This window comes from Cololabis saira, chromosome 6 (assembly GCF_033807715.1).
Source record: "Cololabis saira isolate AMF1-May2022 chromosome 6, fColSai1.1, whole genome shotgun sequence".
NCBI classification, from domain to species: domain Eukaryota; kingdom Metazoa; phylum Chordata; class Actinopteri; order Beloniformes; family Belonidae; genus Cololabis; species Cololabis saira.
This window is the reverse complement of record NC_084592.1, coordinates 6499800-6517144: the sequence shown is the minus strand read 5'-3', so window position 1 is coordinate 6517144 and position 17345 is coordinate 6499800. Positions and strand designations below refer to the sequence as shown.

General features: G+C 36.7%; 2 protein-coding genes across 2 annotated transcripts; one reads left to right on the top strand and one right to left on the bottom strand.

Moving 5' to 3' along the window:
* Positions 1-1346: 1346 nt before the first annotated feature.
* On the top strand, positions 1347-7450 carry pdcl3 (phosducin-like 3). The gene is made up of 6 exons (XM_061724357.1): positions 1347-1495; positions 2631-2748; positions 2963-3053; positions 4039-4182; positions 5519-5727; positions 6866-7450. Exons 1-6 carry the CDS (start codon positions 1490-1492, stop codon positions 7012-7014), a joined length of 717 nt encoding a protein of 238 aa, XP_061580341.1. The 5' UTR covers positions 1347-1489; the 3' UTR covers positions 7015-7450.
* nms (neuromedin S) lies at positions 7035-16028 on the bottom strand. Its single transcript, XM_061724358.1, has 7 exons — positions 15880-16028; positions 12904-12950; positions 12455-12508; positions 10815-10841; positions 10675-10728; positions 9028-9102; positions 7035-7878 (listed from the first exon to the last, which is right to left on the bottom strand). The coding sequence occupies exons 1-7, from the start codon at positions 15950-15952 to the stop codon at positions 7846-7848; spliced, it is 363 nt and encodes a 120-aa protein (XP_061580342.1). The 5' UTR covers positions 15953-16028; the 3' UTR covers positions 7035-7845.
* Positions 16029-17345: the final 1317 nt, after the last annotated feature.

The following is a 17345-nucleotide window of genomic DNA, read 5'->3' as shown; positions in this document are numbered from 1 at the left end:
ATCATAAAAAGCCTTTCGCATGACACAAACCAGCTGTTTGCACGTCAGGGTAGCAGAACTGGTTACTGTCAGACCACACATGTATTTGGAGTCCTTAAACCCAGCCTAATCTCAGGCTTATGTTCTTAAATTACATTTTCCCCCTGTACCGGGGGCTCCTGGGTATTACGAGTCAGCATTTACCACCCTCAGAATGTGGATTGTTTATATTCTCTCTTGTCTTTGATATGCTACTAAACAATGTACAGCCTGATTGGTCTGTCTGATGAAATAGTACTACTAAAGTACTACTAAATGGAAACTTCTTCATAAATCATCTTAGTTTATTACAAAATCAATGATAAAGATCTCAAAACCATTTTAACATGCAGCTTTTCAGCATGGCATGATAGTGTAAGACCTGTCTGAGATTATCTTTTACTTTTCTGAGATTAAAAAAATGCTCCTACAGATTTAGAAATTAATGAATTTACTGAAATCAAAGGACGGTAATTATTTTTTGATGGAGTCAAGCCAGCTGTGCTATCAAATATTCACTTTACCTTAGATTGTTAGATTGAGACAGAATTTGAATAAGAGGGAGAAAAATGTTCCAGTATTTATTAGGATAAGTTGTTAAACTGATAGTCATTTCCATTTGCGGTGACAGTGTGTAAGCTTTAGTGACCTCTCACATCACAAATAGTGAATCGCAGCCAAATGAGACATTGAAAACAAGGATTTTGGTTTATGTTATTTATGTATTATATTATAATGAAAAACATACTGTTATGATGAATATGATTCAAATTATAAACATATATTACCCTATATTTCACAAAAAGAATAGTTTAGAATAGTTTTTGCATTTCATGAATACATATTGTTGTTTATTTTACATCCAATTAAATGTGTCTGAAACAAAATTCAAAACAGTATCTAGGAATTTGTTATTAGACAAGTTTAAATTAAATTGCAGATACGCATATGCAGCAATGATATGTATACTCCATGGCATATTTCTTAAGTTTTTCCTCTTTTTTCACACTTTTTATGTCTACTAATTATATTTTAGGTATTTTATTTAACCAGCTTGATTTTTCTGTTCTTGTTCTGTTGATTGACTTTTTTTGGGAGGGTCGCCGGGCGCATGCGCCAGTCCATTCAGCAGCTGTCAGCGGCTACAAACGGAATGCGCCGTGCTCTCTCCTTTTATGGACACGTTGAGCCCAAACGGAAGTTGGTGTCACTTATATTATTGTTGTACTCAATAAGCAATGGGTTCCGAGTCCTTCTAAAGCGAGAGAAATACCGACTTGTACCACCATTTGAAAAATAAAATAAAACATAAGCCAACAATTGGGTGATAACTGTATTTTTTGGGGTGTTATTGTTCCGTAAAGCGGTAGTAGGTTTCTTGTTTCTGGCGGAATCGCTGCGACTGCGGTCCTTCTGTTTCCGCGTCTGTGAGGAGGAGAGCCGTGGTGTGATTTCACAAGACTACATCAAAATGCAGGTCGGTAAAACTGTATCAGTCTTTTACTAACTTTAGCTTTACCCTCACAAAGTGAGTGGATGAGACATTGGTAAATGTCCGAGTGTTGTATTGTTTTCCTGACATTTTAAGAGCAGAGTTTTAATACTAGGTCCGCAGTGTGTTAGCTTTTCCGCTTGTACTTGTCGCCTACAGAGTGAAAAGCAGCTGAATTAGAGTCTTTACAACTGCAGAAGATTCATGGGCAGGAATTTAAATCATCAAGCCAAGTGTATTGTATCTAAAAGGTTTTGTGCTTTATGTCGCGATTATATCAGTTAAGAAATTAGTTACATTAAAAAAAAAACACCAAATGCTTAAGTATAAGTGGTTAAATACTTTAAAATGTTTTACTTTTTTGGCACTTTGTCTAATAACTATCAAATGAATGGAACTGCCTGTAGAGCAACTATAAACTTAAAACGTCATCTCAGTATTGTGTGAATCCTCAAAAGTCAGTTATTTATGGGTTTCTTTGGAAAAGACACGTCAAATCCTCAGATCTTCATCCTCCTAAATTTCTCACTTGCAGAGGTCAATTTTCGATGAGATTTAGGGACTAAATTGTGGAATGATTTTTACCCACCTGGCAAAGGACTCTTCCTCTTTGAAATGTTATAAAAGACGTTTGAAGGACCACCTGACTGCTGTTTTCCCAATGTATTGTTGTACATGTATTCATGTTTTTGTTTTTTTGTGTGTTTCATTCATAGTGACATGATCATTTCTACCATTAGTCTTATTTGCTCAGGAGTCAATACAAGTTGTAAAAACAATATCCCATGCACTCTCACACACACACACACTTATTTTTTTTGTCTTTATTCTTTATTATTATCTATATATTGCATTATTAGTTTGCCATCACTTTTGTGTAGTTATACTTTTGGTTTTTGTATGTTAATCTTGTGTTCTTTATAACATGTGAAATTTTAATAACTTTGGTGGAGGCTTCAAATAAGCCCATTGGGATTTTTGCCTCTTCCTGCACCTTATAGTATTTATCTTTGATATTTTCTTGTATACCTTTAAAAATTTGCAAAACAATAAAACAAACAAACAATAAGTCCTAAAAGAACCCCAAACTTACGGTTGTGTGTATGTTTCCTGCTCAAAGGACCCAAATGAGGATACCGAGTGGAATGATATCCTGAGGAGGAAAGGTATCCTTCCCCCCAAGGAGGTTCCAAAAGAAGATGAGGAGGAGGAGCTGGCCCTCCAGCAGCAGTCTGTCGGTGAGAGAGGCAGCTTTACAACTGTTACTCGGATACTTTTACCTTGAAACTGTTTTTTTTTTCTATTTTATATGCAACTATGAAACCCATGTACATTGTTTGAGTATAAGTTAACATTTTGAAAGCTCAGGTTTTTCATTTGTACAGCTTTTCAACCAATAACTGATTACAGAACATGTTGTCAGCTGCTAATAGTTGTTGTTTCTTTGAACAGTTAAAACATATGAGAGTATGACACTAGACGAACTGGAGGAGAATGAAGATGAGTTCAGTGAGGATGATGAGGCTGCCATTGAAATGTACAGGTAAGCAAAGGTAATGCAGGTCCAACATGCGTAAAGAGCTTCTGTAAAACGTAGGTTTTTTTCAAAGTTCATTACAGTGTTTATTTATTTTTTTGTTTGTGAAACTTTTAACGTATTAGTTGAAATCAGAAATGACTTGAGATCAGTAACACAGAATAACAAATGTAATAATTGCAGTATAAAGCTGGTTGTCATGATTTTGATGGAATGATCATATCACTAATCTATTGTGTTTTGTGCTTGTTTAGTGGCAGCTTCTCTTACTCATTTAAGCTGAATATATTTTTCCATTATAACAAAACTACCTTCATACTTGACATTTATTATTATACATTTTCCTTTCGATTAAATTATTACTCCTGTCATATTTGAAAGTCTGATGAAGAAATGTTTACAAGCTAAATGTTTTAAGTAATTAACAGCTTTAATGGCATTCTGTTCACTTCAGTGAAGCAGTGCTTCATTGTTTTTCTTGAATCATTTTATAAAGGACTGTCTCAGAAAATTTGAATATTGTGATAAAGTCCTTTATTTTATGTAATGCAAAAATGTCATACATTCTGGATTCATTACAAATCAACTGAAATATTACAAGCCTTTTATTATTTTAATATTGCTGATCATGGCTTACAGCTTAAGAAAACTCAAATATCCTATCTCAAAAAATTAGAATATTCTGGGAATCTTAATCTGTAAACTGTAAGCCATAATCAGCAATATTAAAATAATAAAAAGCTTGCAATATTTCAGTTGATTTGTAATTAATCCAGAATGTATGACATTTTAGTTTTTTTAATTGCATTACAGAAAATAAAGAACTTTATCACAATATTCTAATTCTAAGACAGTCCTGTAATGTGAGAATTTCAGTCACACCAGCTGCAGTTATTCTTTCATCACAAAGCTTCTGTTTGGATCTTTGGCTAAAGATCCAAAGTTCAGTTCAGTTTATCAGCGTTCTGATGGGAGCCACATGTCTTTCCAGACAGAAACGTCTTGCAGAATGGAAGGCCACTCAGATGAAGAATCAGTTTGGTGAACTGGGGGAAATCTCCGGTCAGGACTACATCAAGGAGGTCAACAAGGCCGGAGAGGGCATCTGGGTGGTGCTGCACCTCTACAAACAGGGGTGAGCAATCCCCTAACATTAAGTGGTCAAACCTATCTGCATAGAGTTGTTTTTAAGTATTACTTAATTTATTAAATGTGTGCATTTGAGTGTATCAACAGTTATGCTCAGTGAAAGTCATGTATATGTTCTCCATTTGGCAAATATTTTGTTCTTTTGTGTCTCATGCACTCCTCCAGACCCCTCCTTCACACTGGTGTGCAGTATTTAACACATGTATGCAGTTAAAAAGATAATGACACATCTGGTTTAGAGATCAGCACTGAAAAGCATTTTTGCATCAGAAAACAATTTGCAGATTTCATGAAGCACAAGTTCCACATGCTTTCATGTGCAACTGCTGTGTTATCAGTGCAGGTGCATGTTGAAAGCACACATCTATTTAACCTGTAATGATGGTGTGACACAGTGCCAGTGGTCTGTAGCATCGTTGTAGTTGTACTTGGAGTCTGCAGAGATGTTGGATTACCAACTGATTGCAGTGTTGTTTTTGGAATTTGAAACCGTCAAATAGGTGTTTTGAGGCTAAAATCCTGTTTTTTTGTTATCTTTCTATTGAGGTGCTTACACTAACTTATGATCAGTTAGACAAGCACATTTGATTAGGATCACCCAGCTGCTGCTTTCTGTCTTAATTCCTTTCGAAATAGTAATTAATAATGTGCCATGTGTGTCGTTTATCTGGTATTATATTTACTTAAGGTCCAATGGATTTCATTTATTTATTGATGATTTTTTTATGTTATAAAGCATAAAACATTAGAATAGATAGATAATTACTATTCTTTTTCATAAGACTTTGGCAAGCATTAGTATTCATGTGAAAACCAGATATCTTAATCTGTTGAATCTGCAGAATGTAAACTTATTTCCTGAAACTGCGTCTTGCAGTAAATGAGTTATTACTAGATCAGTCAAAGGGAAGAACAACTTTTGTAATTTGCCTTTTATCTAAGTTAGATTTTTCAAACTGAAATATTTGTGCTCTATGGTTCCATTTGTTTTGCTTGTCTTTGTTTAACATAGAACAATGAATGGTTTTAAAGGTTAAAGAATAACACAAATATCTTAAAATCAGCGATACAGTTTGTCTTACTTTGTAGCTTGTAAATTTAGATATCAGGTCGAACAAACAAGTATTAAATGCCAACGAAAACTAGAGGAAGACATGTTTCTTAGATTTAAATGAAACTCTAAATGAATCTCAAATCAAGGGAACATTTTGTTTTTGCAGTAACTTGTCCGTCCATCAGTCTTCCCATTATGACAAATTAATCTGGGCTTGGTAAGACAAAGTACTGCAATAACCGGTCTGTTTGCTCATTTCTTGCAACAGCATCCCTCTGTGTACCCTCATCAACCAGCACCTGAACACGCTGGCCAGGAAATTCCCTCAGACCAAGTTCCTCAGGTCCATCTCCACCACCTGCATCCCTAACTACCCCGACCGCAACCTTCCCACCATCTTCGTCTACTCTGAGGGGGAGATGAAGGCTCAGTTCATCGGCCCGCTGGTGTTTGGGGGCATGAACCTCAAAGTTGAAGGTAGGAGATTTATTCACGACTAAAAGCCTTAGATCAGGGGTGTCAAACTAATTTTGCTTGGCGGGCCGGATTTGACCAATTCTTTTCTCGCGGGCCGCACACTCAAAATAACAAAAACGGTGCGGAATATTTTTTCTCTAATTCTTTTTTTTTTTTACTATTGTTATCTAATCCAATATCAGTTTAGTTAATTTTAAAGGAAATGTGCACTTTGTTTACACTCTAATTATGTAAAATATATTTCTTCAGGATCTTTTCTTGAAATTTCGTGTTTTTTTTCAAATTATGTAAGATAGTTTTAATATCATTTTACAAAGATAAACAGAAACAAGTATGTTTTTTTTATATTTCGCTTTTTTATAGGAAATTTAATTAAAATCTAAAAAAATCTAAAAGCTAAATCTTTCCTATTACATCCGAGAGTGTTTCTTTGTGATTTAGAGATTTTTTCCAGTACAATTAAGTGTATTTGTTTTTAAAGATTGGTGCGGATATTTACGCCAGTGTGCCGGAAAAGTCAGCACTTCTTTTTTAACTGTTTTACTTTGTCACTATCATCGTATTCAAAACTGAAATTCTCCGAATAAATATCTTCTATCATCTTTTTTAGCAGTGATATTTTTCCTGCGAAAATATATAATAGTAGTCAGTTAATAAAAATAAACGACCGTCTATAAAGAAATAAAATCGGCAAATGCATTCTAGAAAACTAAAAAAATGTCAAACTGCTCTCTTTGTGGAATAACGATGGATTTGTAGAAGAAATATATTATCGAATATGCTGCAATTCATGGCAATTATTTATGCCTTCCTTTTTAGTAAATTAACATTTAGTTTTTTTGCGTTGGAAACTTCTCGCGGGCCGCATGAAAACCTCTCTCGGGCCGCACGAGGCCCGCGGTACGCACATTTGACACCTCTGCCTTAGATAGTCTTCAATTCAGTTCAGTTCAATTCAAAAATACTTTATTAATACACAGGGCAAATGAATTATTTCAATCCTCTGGACTTTGAATTTGCTGTTTTCAAACAGGTATCTTCTACTTTAGTTATGTTCTGTGTAGATGGTTGTTGAGAGGTGGGGTTTGTCATGCATATGAGCTCTAATAGATCTTTGATGTTTTTGTGTCCCATCTAGAGCTGGAGTGGAGGTTATCAGAAACTGGGGCGGTGAAGACGGACCTGGAGGAAAACCCCAAGAAACAAATCGAAGACAAGTTAATGTCGTCAATCAGAAGCTCACTTCCTACACGAAAGGACAGTGACTCTGAGGATGAGGACTATTAAAATAAGTTATAGGGGGGGAAAGCCTGTCACAGAGAGATCTTGTGGTCACGTCATGGAAGAGGATCTGTAAACTCCTGAGTGGGGACATACTGAGGACAGCATCTCCTTCAACATTGTGTTCTTTTTTCCGTGTTTAAGTTGTGCAGCTGGCGCTCCTGTGCAGAGCTCAGTGGTTGTTGGAGGCGTTTGTTCAGGCCACTTGGCTGGAGACAAACAAACACAGTATCATCCTGTTCAACCTCTCAGCCTCCTCTACATTTTATTGGGGGAAACAGCACGACATTCACACTTTTGCTATCTGAATAAACATTAAACATGTCCTTGCAGAAAAATCAAAGACAAATTAGAACTTTTTTATTATGTTGAATGATAATTGTGTCACAAAATGTCATGTAAATCTAATTTTCTTTGAATTAAATGTGAGTTCATCTCTTTGTCACAGTAGTCAGTTCTCTCTTTTTTGGAGCTGGTGTTCCTGCTGATCCTAACTTGACTAAGAAATGATTTGGAGGTTTTGTATCGTGTCACTCATCGCTTGCATTGCAAGTCAACATGTCACATTTGGTCCCGGCAACGGTCACGATCCAGTTACGACAAGTGAACATTTGGAAGCATCAAGACGCATGGCAGCGATGGCAGCACAGTTCAGTTTTGCCCAACTTTACATATAATTTATTTTCTATTTACAAAAAGCTTTTTTTTCCATCTGGAAAGATGAGCCAGAGTTGCCGTGCGTCGCTCAGTCGGTCTTGGTCGGAGTCGGAGCTGCCAGCTGCTCTTCATCTCCACATTTAATTGATTTAGTTTGCTTGTTTTTGTCGGAGTCTTCTTTTACAACATCCCCTCTGGCAGACCTCGAATCTTCTGTTTAATTAGCAAGAGAGAAAGAAAAGTCAGCGTGAACAGTAAATTGTACCTGAATAGTTAAAAGTGATTTACACGGGCGCTGTCTTAATCACTGATTCCCTTCATCTCTTCTGCTTGAAAAGGTTAAGTCTCTGCAGGCAGAAGACGAAGAAGTACCAAGTGTCTATTACTCTGAGTCTGTCTGTTTGTCTCCTACAGAGATCCAGGATATGCAGTGAAAGAAAAGGTGGGGGACTAATATTCTGCCCCTCAGCTTTATTCTTTTTTTAATAAAAGGTTCCTTTTTGGTGTTGGGTCTCAAGATTATGCACATTTTTATAAATGCATCATTAAAAACAAAAAAGAATGAAGAAACAGATGCTCTAGTAGATGGTGATTACCAGAAAATAGTACTCATCTTTCATCTAATTATCCAATTCCAGTCTACGTAAGAGACGCCAGCACTTTTCTCTTTATTAATATAAAGTAGTAGTATATCCTCAAGTGGTGAAATATTCTTTTAAAACTGGATCATTTTACTGTGTTAGGTTTCAAATTTAAATCGAAACAAGTTGCACAGTAAGGTAATTCTTGATTTGAGTACTTAACTGTTCCCTGACAGATGCATTGTGGGAGATTTGTATTTACTGACTAGTAAAAAAAAAAGATTTGGAATCCTTTATTGATCAAGACATCAATAAAGGATAAACAAGAAACCACAAGGATGCCTCATGGTGAATGAAAACCTGTCTAGTTGTACTTGGAATCTGCAGACATAATGGATTACCAACTGATTGCAGTGTTGTTTTTGGAATTTGAAACTGTCAAATAGGTGTTTTGAGGCTAAAATCCTATTTTTTTTATCTTTCTATTGAGGTGCTTACACTCACTTGTGATCAGTTAGTCAAGCACATTTGATTTGCATCACCCAGCTGCTGCTTTCTGTCTTAATTCCTTTCGAAATAGTAATTAATAATGTGTAATAATACAGTATGTTCTCCTGAAGATTTCCTCTACATGATTAGAGATGCTGTCAGGTGCCTGCAATGTCCTTCTGAGGGGAATATTTCTGCTAAATTCCCACACAGGTGGTATCAAACACGTGTTGACTCATCTACAAACATGCAGACCAGAGATGAATAGTTTATGTGTTAAAAGTTTCCTTACCAGAAGTACCACCTTCTTCTTTCTCCTCTGAGAGAGCTTGGGTGACAGTCGCAGCAGAGGGTGAACTGAGTGAGCCTGCAGATGGAGGTAAAGAACCAGCTTAGTGAAGTGGTGAGCTGTGGTTTAATGAGAGACAAGAAACTAGAAATGCACAAGTTTTTACTCGAGTAACAACACTCACTTATTACATTTTTAATTGCAAAATGCTGCAGTGAGTTATTTGCAGTTGCATTAATGTAGCACAGCTTCTCCAGTGAAACACAGTGCTTATTTTTTTGAACAAACTGCATCAAACTGACCCAAATTTGTGTTCTCCTTTTCATCTAGTGCAGGGGTCGACAACCCAAAATGTTGAAAGAGCCATATTGGACCAAAAACCCAAAAAACAAATATGTCTGGAGCCGCAAAAAATGAAAAGTCTTGTATAAGCCTTAGATGAAGGCAGACACATGTTGCATGTTTCTATATTAGTTATAACTGGGGGAAGATTTTTTTTCATTATGCACTTTGAGAAAAAAGTCGAAATGTCAAGATTAATGTTGAAGTGCAATCTTGAGAAAAAAGTCTAAATGTCGAGAAAAAAGTCAAAATGTCGATATTAAAAAAGGAAAAAGGAAGAAAAAAAAGAGAAAAAAAAGAGAAAAAAAGGAAAAAAAAAAGGAAAAAAAAAGGTCAAACATTTTTGAAAAAGCTCCAGGAGCCACTAGGGCAGCGCTAAAGAGCCGCATGCGGCTCTAGAGCTGCGGGTTGCCGATCCCTGATGTGGTGCTTCCAATAAAAAGTGTAGAAATAATAAATTGATATGTATTTGCCCTTAAAAGTCAAATTTTAAAAGGGATTTGGTTTCCTCTGTGATTCCTTGCATACATTTTAAATTCATAACCTCTACGGTAAAGAGTCCTGGTGGCTTCTACGTAGAAACTAGACTGGACTTCCATCATCTTTCGTGTTTATACCTGTCAGTCTTTACACCACCACCGTTGGGTGGCGGTGTAGCTGCTCTTCAGCAGCGCTGTAGCCTGCAGTGCTGAGCTTCCTTTGGTTTATCTTTTTTGCGGAGCTCAAACAACAGAGTTAATAAAGTTGATCGCATGTGAACTTTTGTCTTAGCTACTGGAGTAACATTTTTTACCGAGATTGAAGCCATTTATCTCTCTGCCCAGCTGTAAAACAACAGCAAGGACTTTGTGGAGGTGAATCTCAGGTTTCACCAGTGTTCCTCGCTTCAGCAGACATGTGTTGTCAGTTCCACGTGAAAGCATAAACTATACATAATGCAACCCTTTCACTCTGTTTTGGGCGACCTACACTCTTACTATGTCTACTGTACATTAGTGAGTGGTTCAGATTGGCAGGATGCAGTTTCATCACACAAGAATAATCCAGTTTATCTTATATCTCCCTGCGTTTGCTCTACCTCTGAGGTGAGGAGCACAAAGCTGTATGACATGTTTCATAAGAGGCACACCTCGCAGAACAGGACTAACAGAGTTGAAACGCTGACTCGGCCCCTTCAAAGCAGTTGCTACAAACCATAAAGACATGGTTGAAAACATGCTTTTGCAAATCCAAGTGGACTTCTAGAAAAGGGCATCATACGCGGTTTTTAGGACGTAACATCTTGACTACTGGTGTTCTTTCACTCACCTCCTGCTGTACTGGGCCAACTGAATTGCGTGCTTTGGAGTAATGAAACAGGAACTGGAAAAAAGGAGTAATATCAAAGTCAGGAGGCCGCTATTGAACAAATAAAACAAATATATATAAGTCTGGCAAGGAAATCTTACTCTTTTGAAAATGTTCTGGACTTGTTCCTGTGGACAAACACAATCACAGATTAATAACAGAAGTAATATGTAGAAATGACACAAGGATAACTGCACTATTCCTAATTATTACACCAGTGCATCCACTTACACTCACTGCCCTCTTAAATTCAAAAGTAAAACTTTCTAATAACACATTGTGGTTTTAAATGTTACTGTATGACATTTTTGTAATGTTTTTGTGCTTTGTAGGGGGAAAAAAAAGAGAAATTCAGTGGCTACAACTGTATCCCACATAATCTCTCCCTGTATCTTCCTGCGGACGTCTCTATCCGCCAGAACATTAACCCGCCTGCTCGTTCACATCGTGCCTTGTACACTCATCCAGCAGCATATATGTCTCCTCACAGCAGAACACGAGCTTTCACTGTGCAGTATTTCAGATACTCCCTCCGGCAAACTCAAACTCCGATAAGTCCAGACCGCTTCAATCCAACAGCTGCAGGCGCAATTATTACTCATAAATTATTACTCACTTGTTCTTCCTGTTACTGCACATTTAAGCACAGACTGGTCATTTCTCACAAGATAACCACAAGAGGATCACCCGTCAGCTGAGATGACGAACAGCTTGATCGGTCCTGATAACAGTGTAGCTCAGGGCTGTTGAGAAGTTTCTAGCATCTCTGAACTCTGGCTGACTGAACCACTGAGGAATGGAGCTTTTGGTCTGATTAAGTCCAGACAGGTGAGTCACCTGGATCAAACACTCAGATTGTCCACCTACAAAACTCATTCCAGCTGCATCCCACACCTTTATCATTACAAGATGTGAGTGGTATAAGAGCAATAACACATTTAATCCCCAGCATGCTCCTCTGTTCCCCAATGGAAGATTATTAGGGCCAGGCAGGAGAAAAATAAACATAATATTTTAGAGGAGGAAGATTTTTATTTCATTATGAACTTCGAGAAAAAAGTCGAAATGTTGAGAAAAAAGTCGAAATGTCGAGATTCATGTTGAAGTACAATTTCAAGAAAAAAGTAGAAATGTTGAGAAAAAAGTTGAAATGTTGAGAAAAAAGTAGAAATGTTGAGAAAAAAGTCGAAATGTCGAGAATAATGTTGAAATACAATTTCGAGAAAAAAGTAGAAATGTTGAGAAAAAAGTTGAAATGTTGAAAATAATGTTGAAGTACAATTTCGAGAAAAAAGTAGAAATGTTGAGAAAAAAGTTGAAATGTTGAAAATAATGTTGAAGTACAATTTCGAGAAAAAAGGCGAAATTTCAACTTTATTCACAAAATTTCGACTTTATTCTTGAAATTGTATTTCAACATTATTCTCGACATTTCCACTTTTTTCTCGAAGTGCACAATAAAAAAAAATCTTCCCCTCTCAAATATTTTTTCTCCTCCATGGCCCTAATACTCTTCCGTAGTTCCCCTGACCAGTGCTGTTGCATGTGATTTCTTAGTGTTCACAGCTCATTTTTCTTTCTTCCCCTTTTCTCTTCTGCAGCACTGACAACAGTAAAATGCTCATGTAATTTGAAAATAATAGCTAAATGTTGTTTTGATGACTGGAGGCTTATTGTTTTACATAAAGCTTGCACACATGGAACCGAGTTATTATTAGAGGTTATTACAGTTTTTACCCACCTCATTCTGGCTTCTCAACACATTATTCAAATCATCACCTTGGATGCCTCGCACCTGTGAACAAACAGCACTTTAATGATTTCATATTTGACAAGACATTTAACATAATATGTCATTTTTATGGCTGATTTTTTTTTCATGAAATAAAATATGCTTGCAAGGCTGTGTGGTCACAAAACCGAGGAGATGTATAAGTTTATTAAACCTCACTGTCGCTGTTTGATTTTTCTCTCTTGAATACAAGCACAGCAAAGATCCGTGTGATCTCTCCGGCAAGAAAAAAAAATGTTTAGCTTTGGAGTTAGGAAGGAAAACAAACAAAACCCCTGGCAACTAAAAGATGAGATTTGAGAAAGGCATCAAAGAGTGAAATATCGGAAAAATGTAGCCATGCAGGAGGGATGATTTGAGTGTTGATGAATGCAGATTCAGAAGATTTGATTTACTACCTCTCTTAACACTATGCCATCCGCCCACTGATCCACAGGACTGGCATCTAGACAAAGAAACACATGAATGAGGACGTTATGATGGTTACTGGGTATTTTTTACTCGAGCAATATTTCATTTTTGTTCTAAAACAATGTCTCAACTTGTTTTCATTACTTGTGTCCTACAACACTAAAATAAAATGCCTCAGCCTTTTACTGGCAGGTTGATATGTTGAGTATATCGTAGAACTGTGATCATTATTATAGAGTCCAGCCGCTGAGAAAACAGACAGGGCACCGAGGATTTTCAGTCTGCTTGGGTTATTGATGACTATGTGACGGCACATATTTGACAGTCCGGGGCTTTGTGGAGTAAAACAGCACGTGTAAATTGTAAATGACTATGGAGAAGCTGATCTATTATTCTCTAACACATTTTATTGTATTTACGTTGACTTCCACTCCCCATTTCCTCCTGGGAAACAGCCTGCAGCACATCCAGACTCACATAAAACTCTGAGATAATGTACTACTCCTCCTGCAGACGTAATGGCTTCTGATATTAATGATATATAAAAAATCTGGATCTTTTGTTAACAACTTGAAATGCAGATGTGGTGACGCAACCAGATGGAAAGGCATTACTGACAACCAATGAAAGGTTGTTTTTTTTTACCCTCGCCCTCACTTGAAAGACTTCAAGGTGATCTGAATAAATCTGCATATCACAGTATATTCATAAAATGTTCCTTCACAGGAATTATCCATTAAATTTGAAGCTCCACATTTTGGTAAGCTGCTGATAAATTGAATTATATTAAACAGGTATTTCAAGTGTCAAAGGGAGACGTCTGAATGTGAATTAGGTAAACTGATAAAGCTTAATCTACCATGTCAGAGATCTACGAGTCCACTGAAGAAAACATCCAGTACAGGTGGAAAAGAAAACATCTAAACTTAGCAAACATCCTATTAAAATGAGCTGCAGCTTTTCATTTAAATACACTTTTGGATTTCTGTTTCATTTTCCAAGTCACATCCATATATATTTGTGGCTGTCGGAGTACAGCTGGAAAGCATATATATATATATATATATATATATATATATATATATATATATATATATATATATATATATATATATATATATATATATATATATATATATATATATATGTATATGTATATATATATATATATATATATATATATATATATATATATCTCCATAGAGGGAAAGTTTCTCATTCTAAATTTCAATAGCTGTTTCCTTCGACAACCGTTGCCATAGTCAATTTCCTGTATGTGGTTAATATCACTCTATTGTTAGAGAAGCATCATTTTCTTAATTTACTCTGTCAAAAGTCAAGAAAAAATGAATTTACAATTAATGTAATAAAACATAGTTAGGCAAAAGTGTTCAAAATAATACTTTTGCACTGGGTAGAGGAAATATGAATTTGTCTTTTTAATCTTTGGGTAATAGCAGTATAGCTGGGTGGGAGGTTATTTCCTTTTATAAGTGTATATAGGCTGATAGACGATGCTTGGGTAATCAAGTTGAGGCAAATTGTTGAATACAAAGCTGGATCCTTAACAAAAGATCTGAGACAGTTCATTGTCTGATCAAGAAAAGGGCTTTGGTCTAACTTGTTGGAGGCATAAGAGGCCATATGAACAGCCATATAAAATAGTGTATTAATAACATACCAAAGGTGTTTTGTGAGCCAGCATCATGTATTTTGTATTTGTAGATGCATTATCTGCTCACTCCTGTCTCGGTTTCTGCCGGATCCCAGCTGTGTTGGGGGGACAGGGGGGGAAGCACCGTGGACAGGTCAGTCCCTCTGGCAGTACTAGAGTTGAGGGGGGATGGCATCCCCCCCTGAAATAAAAACAGTCCAAATCATCCCCCCCTGTAAAACTGCCATCCCCCCTTTCCATCCCTTATGTCATTTCATCAATGAATGTGGTTTTACTGCTATTTCAACATTTAGAGTCATCACCAGAAAAATAACTAATTTGACAATTTTCACTTGTTTCAAGTAAATTTTCACTTGAAATAAGTAGAAAAATCTGCCAGTGGGACAAGATTTATCTTCTCATTACAAGCAAAAAAATCTTGTTCCACTGGCAGATTTTTCTACTTAATTCAAGTGAAAATCTACTTGAAACAGGTGAAAATTGTTGTTTTTTCCAGTGATGAGTCTTGTGTAATAAGATTTTTTTTACAAAAATGAGACATTTTAACTAGAAATAGGACAAATATTCTTATTTTGAGTTTTTGCAGTGATCCATTTTACTTATCCTGTGAAGGACAGAGTCATATTGATAAGTTCAGAAAACTGTTTTTTAAGTGTTTAGATGTATTTGATGTAAGCCCAGTGGATATTTAAAGCTTACAGAAGGCTGCATTTAACTGCTGCTATGTCATTCCTGCAGTATTTCTGCAGGTGTTTTGGTCACTGCTATTATTTGTAATATATTATATTATTTGTAATCAGCACAAATTATCTGTACCCATATGATAAAATCCACCACCCCCCCTGATTTTTTTTTACAACTCGAGTACTGCTCACAGGGCCACAGGAGACACACACTCACTTAAGTGGCAATTTACTCAGACATGGATCATCATCATCATCATCATCATCATCATCATCATCATCCTCATCACCCTCATCAGCACCCTCCTCTCACAGAGGCCCTGCGGGACTCAACGGCAGCTTCTAATTCATGTAGATAATTGTGGTACTTTCTGTAATTTTATAAGATTTTCAATTAAGGAGCTGGAGGGTCATCCAAACCCTTCATCACCCTTTTTGAACCGAAAGCGTTACACAATCCAGCAGAAGAAGCAGGTATTAACGGAATCAAAGATGAATTAAGTGATGCTGTTTACTTTGACCGATGTAAAACATCCATTTGGCTGATAAATAATCCCTGAAAGTTCCCTGAGACGCGCAGCCCAGCCAGACCCGGTGCCACCTACCTGTGGAGTTGGAGCATCCGAAAATCCCCAACACACACACCAGGAAAAGTTGTCGGAGAGTTGGCACAGTCATGTCGGTATTGTTCCCCGGCTCTCGGCTGGAAATGAGCTGTTTTAGTCAGAGGAGTCCGGTGTGATCGGCTCGGATCAGCGTGCGCTCCTGGTCTCCCCGGTCCGGCCGCCGCGTCCCGTTTAAAAGCGCACAACCCGGGAGGCTGACTGGCACCCGCAGCCCGACCAATCAGGGAGCAAAGCGGACCAATCAGGGACCAATCCGGACCAATCAGGGATCGATCCGGAGCAATCAGGGACCGATCCGGACCAATCAGGGAGCGCCCCGGTCATCGGTGCGTAGCTGCGACGCACATCCCCAGTGCGCCTGCAGGACTCATCACTGGGAACACTGGGCTGATGTCAACCTATGCGCCTGTTCACGTCATGTGGTTCATGTAAAAATCACTTCTCTTTAAAGATAAATGGATTAGGGCAGGATAAAAAAAAAAAAACTGTCTAAATGTTTAAAACGGCATATCCTGAAATAAATTGCAGTTTTTGTTGGGGGTTTTTTGCACCTGCAAATGATGCTTGACATTTCTACCAAATCCAAAACTTCTGTTACATCACAAACCCAGATCAAAATAAATGATCCAAGCACCAAAAAGTCAAGTCTCTTCTGCCCTTACTTTTTTGCTTTTGAGGACAAACTCAATTAAAAAGAAAGAAAGAAAGAAAGAAAGAAAGAAAGAAAGAAAGAAAGAAAGAAAGAAAGAAAGAAAGAAAGACAGATATGAGCCTGAAAGAAAGAAAGAAAGAAAGAAAGAAAGAAAGAAAGAAAGAAAGAAAGAAAGAAAGAAAGAAAGAAAGAAAGAAAGAAAGAAAGAAAGAAAGAAAGAAAGAAAGAAAGAAAGAAAGAAAGAAAGAAAGAAAGAAAGAAAGAAAGAAAGAAAGAAAATGTATTGTTTTGTGAAGCAGATTACTTTTTCAGTCAGGCAAGCTGTTAATGACGGTTTTATTCATGCTGTTGTCTCTTTTATGTCTATTTTACTCATTTTCTACAGTATATTTTTTTATTTATACATTGATTTTAATAGGGAAAATATTTTTTATTGTTGAAATACGTGATTTTAATTTAAGAAACTATGAATACTGAGCTTAGCTGCAAGAAAAAGCAATAACAAAGAAATTGCTTAAGCCAGACATCCCATCTATAGATGAATGGTATAATATAACTTATAATATATTTGTGATGGAAAGAATTACTTTCTCAATGAGGCTGCAGCAGTCTAAATTCAAAGACATCTGGGAGCAATGGAAAAGGTATATTTCCCTGAAACGCCCTGCTTTTGTTTAATTTAACTTTTACTTCTTTTAAACAAGATTTGTTTAAGTATCTATTTTCTTGTATTACTATAATAGAAAACACCCCATGTTCATGTGTTCTAACATGTTTTGTGAATGGAAAAACA

Bases quoted from the DNA above. Each gene is read 5' to 3' on its own strand.
- pdcl3 (XM_061724357.1), top strand. The intron at 2,749-2,962 runs GTGAGAGAGGCA...TTCTTTGAACAG, and splicing joins CCTCCAGCAGCAGTCTGTCG to TTAAAACATATGAGAGTATG. The intron at 4,183-5,518 runs GTGAGCAATCCC...TTCTTGCAACAG, and splicing joins CTGCACCTCTACAAACAGGG to CATCCCTCTGTGTACCCTCA.
- nms (XM_061724358.1), bottom strand. From the start codon at position 15,952: ATGACTGTGCCAACTCTCCGACAACTTTTCCTGGTGTGTGTGTTGGGG. The intron at 12,951-15,879 runs GTAGGTGGCACC...TTCTTTGTCTAG, and splicing joins CGGATGCTCCAACTCCACAG to ATGCCAGTCCTGTGGATCAG. The intron at 9,103-10,674 runs GTGAGTGAAAGA...CTCCATCTGCAG, and splicing joins TTGGCCCAGTACAGCAGGAG to GCTCACTCAGTTCACCCTCT.